The sequence below is a fragment of the Arachis hypogaea genome, chromosome 1 (genome assembly GCF_003086295.3).
Source record: "Arachis hypogaea cultivar Tifrunner chromosome 1, arahy.Tifrunner.gnm2.J5K5, whole genome shotgun sequence".
In the NCBI taxonomy this organism is placed as follows: Eukaryota; Viridiplantae; Streptophyta; class Magnoliopsida; order Fabales; family Fabaceae; genus Arachis; species Arachis hypogaea.
The window spans coordinates 9091861-9099539 of record NC_092036.1 but is presented as its reverse complement, the minus strand read 5'-3'; the positions used below and the strand labels follow the sequence as shown (position 1 = coordinate 9099539).

The window sequence follows — 7679 nt, the reverse complement described above, 5'->3', positions numbered from 1 at the left end:
TTTCATCACTGGCTTCAGTGGCTTGCGGAGAAGCTACCCCATCGGAAGAGACTTGTTGTGGTGAGTCTTCTACCTCAATGACCAACACTTGCGGCGGTTGATCTTCATCAGTAGAATGTTCTGAAGCTTCTTCAACACTAAAACCAAACTGCATGCATTCCCGTGCTTTATATCAATTGTGTTGTTATTACAGATTTATATTTAACTTGTGTTAAAAAAATGGCTTGATTTCATGTCATATATCAACTTAAGCTTTAGAATCTGTCAATCAATTAATCAATTACATCACTTTCAACAAATACTACCTTTGTGTAAGTACATCACCAGATTAATGTTAGTTCTTTGCACGAGAAGAAGTTGAAATACATTGTGACAAAATATTTTCCAATTTTAACATTAGAGTATTACATTTGTTTCCATTTTGTTTAGCCAAATATTGTTTATGAATCATACATTTTTGCAGTCACTTACATATTTATTATTATTATTTAACCCACAAAGGAACAAAGAAATTAATGCCTGTTGATGAGTAATACAGAGCAAAATTTGGATGATTTAATTTGCATTATGCATAGGTCTTGCTTTTATGCTAGAGAACAATCATAATAGAAACTAAATTCACAGGTTTCACCATGCTAAGGTTACAGCAGAGATGAAAGGATGTTATTGTAATGTAAAAACAGGAAAAAAAATTGAAGTTGAGGATCTCCTTTATCACCAACTTGAATATTCTATCCAATATTATTATTAGTTCCCTAGTTTGCCTTCATATTTGTAGGGCATTAGCAATGGATCCTGCTAGACTCAATACTTCAAAAGGAGCTTTGTTTGCAATATCTTTCACAGTTAAAGGGCAAGAATCTGTGATCCAAAAGTATGCAAAAGCATTATCCAAGACTCCTGCAAAATTCGAAATCGAATGGCGGCAATACCATCAAAACATGTATCCAAGTGTGAGAAATGTAGAAGTATGTGAAAATATTATGCTTGGGAGTTGGGACTAACTGTTTTTTTTATGAGTGAATCGCTCCCACGATTTGTTGGGGAATACGCCATGTGTGACATAGGCGCTCACCTTTTCTGCTTTATGGGATGCTAAAACTTTCTGAGTAAAACCAGCAAGATAAAAAGGAGATACATGTTAATTGCCAAGTTGCAAATAGATGCAGACACATGCATTCATGTTTAAGATTCTAATATAGACATTAAGTTTTGCTTATGGTGTTGCTAAGCTAGAATCATAAGAAAAATGAGAACATACAAAAAGAAAAAAAAAATTGACATAATCATCTTCAATTCGCAAATTGAAATAACTTGCCTGACACTCAACCAGGGTGCTTCCAGATTGAACCAAATCATCAACAATTACTACATGATGACCAGTGACGTCGCCTTCCTTGAGTTGAACTATCCGCTTGTCACCGTCACGAACTTTTGTACATACTACCTGCCACCTCAAATTTCAGGTAATCTATTTGGGAAAAAAAATTACAGAATAGATTAAATAGATAGATACTAAGAGACTCACCACTCGGAAACCATCAAACTGCTTGTGAAACCTCTTCCAAGCACCATCATCTGGAAATGCTATAACTACCTGGAAATTACAACTGTTTTAACATCATAATTTGATCGCTAGACAAAGGCAGTAAGATTTTGAAGTAATGTAGATTACAAAATACTCACATTTTTGGCATCCAGAAGCCGTTGCAAGCGTTGCTTTAAGAGAGGAATACCGGTCTCAAACAAGGGCAAAACCTCATCTCCAAAATAAAACCTCTCCTGCATATTTAAGTCATAAATAAAATTGAATGAAAATTCATGGTATTTGAATTGAATGAGAAGTTTACCAGAACATCATAAGAAACAAATGAGAGCAATGTTGCTATCTTCTTCAAAAGTATATGAGAAATTAAGTGAAGAGCATAAACATAGCATTATGATAGAATATCATGATCATCTGAAGTGAACAAGTAGTTTTGGGCAAAAACACTACTCTTAAATTGTACTTTTGATTCCATCTAGGCCATGTATTCTATTGGATGGTGTCGACGTGTCTTCACTCATTCTTTGGATAGTGTATTTAACAGTAAACATAACTTTAATAACAATCCATAAGTACCATAATTAAAGGACCACAAAAGTGAAGCTAATGAATTCCTTTTAATGCATTATGTACACAAACCTGCAAAGCATGAATGTCATATGTGACTAAACTAGTTGGGCCACCTCTTGAAATCGGAATATTCGTCAACATCCTTGCAAGGGTGAAGGCAGTTGCTACATCTCCTTCTTCCTCCATTCGCTCGAAGGATCCAGTTGGAAAGAAAGGCAATACCAATGTGAACGAAGCGACAAATAGACGAGGGAGTGCATACACAACAGAAAGTTGCTCAAAGATATGTGCTGGGGAGCTGAAAGATGCCAGAAAAGCAACGTGTTGACCTCGGAGCTCTTCTGCATTTTCTATAAAAATATTTGGAAATCCATCAGCAAAAGACCTGGAGAACCATAAAATTAGTCAGCTTTTGAATTTTCTTTTCCTAAACGATGCATGAAGAAACATCAAAACATAATAACATATGTTAAAGGGAAGACAAGTAAAGACATCATTGTTAATAAGCCAAAATCGGAAATAAAATGAATGTTCATTCTGTTAAGTTCAGAGCATAGCCAAATGAGAACTGGGATGAAGTGAAGAACATAGATGAGAAAATGAGAGGGAATAATACACAGGTAGTTCATTGTTTTGCAAGAATTCAGAAAAATTGGGAATGAATTTGTATTTGAACTAGAGACTCTTGAGTTTATGGCTTTATGCAGATCAATATATCATTTATTTTATTTTCTACATTTTATTGTTCATATAAGAGGTAGTTTCCACTGTCACATCAGTGAAACTCAATTCCAATCAGAACCATTCACTGTTTCAATATATAAATGGTTGATTTGATGAAAGCTTGTTCATGTAATGTAAATTTTAATGCTGGATTTGCTTGCTTTTCTCGGATCAAAGATGCCGAATAGAGCTAATTAAAAAAAAATAAATGAATAAACTAACATGATTCACCTAATATGTGTTAGGATTTGGTTGAATTAGTCCCACATTGCTTAGGATAGCAAATGGAGTGGGTGGCCTAGGCTATAAATATGAGGCTAAGTTCTCCATTTGTTTTTGCACCAGTCAGAAACACTTTAAGCTTGTATCTGATTTTTCTTTTCCTCTGTACTCTTTGATTAGAGAGTGTTGTGAGGTGTAGTTAGATATTTGCTTTGAAAGAGTGTGGGTGTACTGGGGTGCCGGTGAGAGAAAGAAGTCTATGTGTTGTAACAATTTTCACATAGTGATATTCTCTGGTTGTCATTTGACAACGGCCGTGGTTTTTTCTCCGGTAATTGGAGTTTCCACGTTAAATTCTTGTGTTGTGATTGTGTCTATTTTATTTCTCTGTCAAAGGTGTTTTCTCAAGGGGGAATTGTGTCTTATTCCCAACAAGTGGTATCAGAGCCTGGTTCGGTGGGATTTATTCTTAGTATGCTCTGTGGTTGCAGCCTAGTCTAATCTCTTTGGTTGCTGTTGTTGTTGCTGGAAGGCAGTGTGACTCTGTGAGAGTGCAGTTTGGAAAAGGTTCTGGCTAAGGAAAGACTTGGTATTTAAGTGTGTCCATTGTGACCCACCTCTCTTTCCTGGGGACCCTTCCTAGTGCACGGTCTACAGTTGAGTTATAATATTCCAGTATACGGTTGCAACAATGTCAGGATATTCAAGTGCTGTGAAGCTTGAAATAGAGAAATTTGATGGAAGAATCAATTTTGGCTTGTGGCAAGTACAAGTCAAGGATGTGTTGATACAATCAGGTTTGCACAAGGCGTTGAAGGAGAAGATCTCTGGTTGCTCTCTCTATGAGAGAAGATGATGTTCTCTAGAAGACAAGAAGTATCCTCATGGTATTACCGCACTGCCATGGATAAGGATAAGTTGTGGCAATCGGGTCCACAATTGCACACGGGCATTGGTTGGCGTTGAGATGCAAGGTGTGTGGCGGAGTTAGGTCGATGGCTGAAGAACTTCCAGGAAAAGCCAATTTGGAAGTTGCACCATGAATTTTCAGCAAGGTTTCGATCTGTACCAAGGCGAAATTCTTGGAGTGGTCTAATTCCAAGTGAGTATACTTTCATGGTGGAGTATGATAGTTCTCTGAACTATGATTGTCGGTATAGACAATGGCAGCAAAGAATTGTCGGTGTTGACAATGGAAGCTGAAGATGTGTGACTATTTCAATCAAGGTGGAGATTGTTAGGATTTGGTTGAATTAGTCCCACATTGCTTAGGATAGCAAATGGAGTGGGTGGCCTAGGCTATAAATATGAGGCTAAGTTCTCCATTTGTTTTTGCACCAGTCAGAAACACTTTAAGCTTGTATCTGATTTTTCTTTTCCTCTGTACTCTTTGATTAGAGAGTGTTGTGAGGTGTAGTTAGATATTTGCTTTGAAAGAGTGTGGGTGTACTGGGGTGCCGGTGAGAGAAAGAAGTCTATGTGTTGTAACAATTTTCACATAGTGATATTCTCTGGTTGTCATTTGACAACGGCCGTGGTTTTTTCTCCGGTAATTGGAGTTTCCACGTTAAATTCTTGTGTTGTGATTGTGTCTATTTTATTTCTCTGTCAAAGGTGTTTTCTCAAGGGGGAATTGTGTCTTATTCCCAACAATATGCTAAAGTAAGCTATAGAATTTAGATAGCTTAAAGAACTCCTACAATCAGTTCCTTTTTTCTTTTTTTAATCAAAGTTTCTTTTCATCATATCAGTTAATTAAAAAACATGATTCTTTTTTCTTTTCAAGAAAGCTCATCCAAATATTCAGTTACCATTGAAATTACTGGAATAGGAGCCAATACACAATCCATGAATAGTTTCAGCTTTCAAGCAAGAAAATAAATAAATAAAAATAAATAAAAAGATTCAAACGAATGAGAAAGAAGGAGAGTATAGTAATTGTTAGAGTTACCTCCATTTGATACTCTGAAGAGTGACGTGGTCAAATGAATGAGAAGCAACATTGCGAGCGAGTTCCTCACAGTCAACGGAGTAGAACAAGTTCACGTGCTTCTTCGGGCACTTCACCATTGCTTTCTTCATTTTGTTCTTCTTCTTTTTGTTCTTCTTCTTGTTCTTGTTCTGTTTTTCTCAGCTTCAACAAACAACAAAGCCAAGCGTGAAGACAAAGCAGGAAGAGAATTTAGCGAGGGGTTTAAAAAAAAAGCAGCAAAACAACAAAATAAGTTTCTTTTTTTATTAAAGAAAAAAAAAAGAAAAAGGGTTTTCTGGTTGGTAGGATAGTCAATTAGTCAACTCCGAAAGACACGGAATCAAATGAAAGAAACGGGTGGGTCGGGTCCCTCTTTCAGTCTTTTCTTACATGACTCTGTTTTGGTAAAGGATTTTTTTTATATATTTGATTTAATAAGTTAAATTTTTATTTCTGTTTCTATTAAAAGCATAATAAGTCTCCTAATATTTTTCGTATTAGGTTGAACTTAAACATATTCTAATTAAATTGGAATAGAAAGTATTATTGTTATTCTTAAAATAATTTTGAAAAAATAAATTTAATAAATAATTAACTAATAACATAATAAATTTAAAAATTAAAAAATATTAACTTATCAATAAAAAAGTTGAATCATAATATTTTCACTTTTTAAACTAGGATTCCACAGTGCAAAATATTATCCAAAATTAGTGATTAAGTAAATTTTCTTCACTTATATACATATGGACAACCGGTCAATCAATCCAACTAAACAACAAACAAACTCAAAAGCATTAAAATAGGGCCGATAAATACAATAAAAATAAGGAGTAATTCATGTCCAATAATGATATGTAAATACTAAAATATCTAAAAAATTTAAGGTGGGTTTGTTTGTAGAATTTAATTTTGATACAAAAATCATTTTACATGTGGATCCAATCACATAACGCTACATTAGTAAAAATAAAGATTAAATAAGATTTTGGTCTTTAAAGTATAGGCCAAAAATTTTTTTTGCATACAAAATCATTCTTAAGATGTAACTTGGTTCTAAAATCGTCCTTACTTTAGCGACAAAAATCGTACAGAGGTGGCAACGGAAACTAAGACAGAGGTGGATCGTGGACAGCTTCTTCTTTCTCTTCTCTTTTTTTTTTCTTCTTCTTCTTCTTTCCTTCCCCTTCGCAGGCACAGAAACATTCTCTTTCTCTTATTTTTTTTATTTTATTTTATAATTTTTTTGTTATGGATAATTTGACCCAAAATTTTAATATTTGAGTAAAAACTTGATTTTAAATCTTAAGGATGATTTTGTATGACAAAAAAAGTTGGGGACGAAAAAATTTTTTAGTCTTATACTTTAGGGACCAAAATCGTACTTAACCCTAAAAATAACTATTTTTTACATTAACCGCATGAATAGTCATTTACGAGAACGATTGTGATTAAACAATTGTGTAAAATATTTTATACTATTAGTATATCAAAATTAAACTCTTGTTTTTAATGTTAAGTAACTTAACCAATCTAGATTGATCGAGTAGTCAGCTCACTCATCCGCTTAAGCAAGTGTCATGATTTGAATCTCATCTTGTACATACAGTAATCTATTGCTCATTAATAAATTCTTAAATAGAGCTCAAATATTTTTTTAAATGATCATTCATGCAATGAATGTAAAAAATAGTTATTTTTATTACGCAGGCAATGTGAAAAGAAGTTACTTTTATTGATATAGCGTTATATAATTGAATACATGTGTAAAACTATTTTACACTGACAAATTGACAATATGTCAAAATTAAATTCTTATACAATATGGATGTTTATATATATCTAATACAACAAATTTCAATCTTGATGGTTTTTATTTTTTAACATTGGTGGATTGAATTTTATATTGTTAGGTTTTGAATTTGAAAATGTATTTTAGTTGTTCGCATAGTGTCATTTTATGTATCTATACATATGCCTTAGTTATTAAGATTTATCACACACAAAATACCAAAATACAAAGAGAATAAAAGTAAAGAGATGTCGCAATCCGATTTAGACAGTGAGCGACGCTGAGGAAAGGTTTTCTAGCAAGCCTATTTACACCTTTTAATTTAGATCTGAGAGGGAGAATGGTGTAAGATTTACGCAATTGTGGTGTTAAGAGTAAAAATTGGACCGTCTGATTTTTAGGTACACAAATCGGACCGTCCGATTTGTGTTTAAAAAATTAAAAAAATTTGGGTACACAAACTCCAAATTTTTTTAATTTTTTAAATACAAATCGGAGGGTCCGATTACCTTCGCCAAAATTTAAATTTTTTCTTTCACACTAATTGGACTGTCCGATTAGTAGGCTTAATTTTTTTTACAAAGAATAATCCGATTTCTTCATCCCTTGTTTCAGAAAAAGTTGTCCCACATCTATGTCTAGTATCCACATTCTCCACAACAACTCACAAGTCACAAAACACACATACTTCTCATATCCAAAAAAAAAAATGAACACCCTATAGTTCTTAAATACTAATTCTTTTCAAAACACATAATTTAAAGTTGCATCTATTATATAGTACAAATACAAATTTATACAAATATATAATACTATCAAACATGAAAGATCCTGCTTGTTATATATGAAGCATT

General features: G+C 33.5%; 1 protein-coding gene across 2 annotated transcripts; it reads right to left on the bottom strand.

Moving 5' to 3' along the window:
- Nucleotides 1–533: 533 nt before the first annotated feature.
- Nucleotides 534–5322, bottom strand: LOC112795108 (ribose-phosphate pyrophosphokinase 4). Of its 2 annotated transcripts, none has more exons than XM_025837067.3 (7): nt 5013–5322; nt 2186–2501; nt 1687–1782; nt 1529–1597; nt 1319–1447; nt 1006–1105; nt 534–900 (listed from the first exon to the last, which is right to left on the bottom strand). In XM_025837067.3, exons 1-7 carry the CDS (start codon nt 5141–5143, stop codon nt 767–769), a joined length of 975 nt encoding a protein of 324 aa, XP_025692852.1. In that variant the 5' UTR covers nt 5144–5322; the 3' UTR covers nt 534–766. The 2 variants fall into 2 exon arrangements, with proteins under 2 accessions (XP_025692852.1, XP_072093024.1); XM_072236923.1 differs by having other exon boundaries at nt 1006–1101; nt 1315–1447; nt 5013–5272.
- Between the last annotated feature and the right edge of the window lie 2357 nt (nt 5323–7679).

Coding starts and splice junctions, on each gene's coding strand:
- LOC112795108 (XM_025837067.3), bottom strand. CDS start 5,143: ATGAAGAAAGCAATGGTGAAGTGCCCGAAGAAGCACGTGAACTTGTTC. Junction 1,448..1,528: donor AGTTTGATGGTTTCCGAGTG/GTGAGTCTCTTA, acceptor TTGAGGTGGCAG/GTAGTATGTACAAAAGTTCG. Junction 901..1,005: donor ATTCACTCATAAAAAAAACA/GTTAGTCCCAAC, acceptor CGAATTTTGCAG/GAGTCTTGGATAATGCTTTT.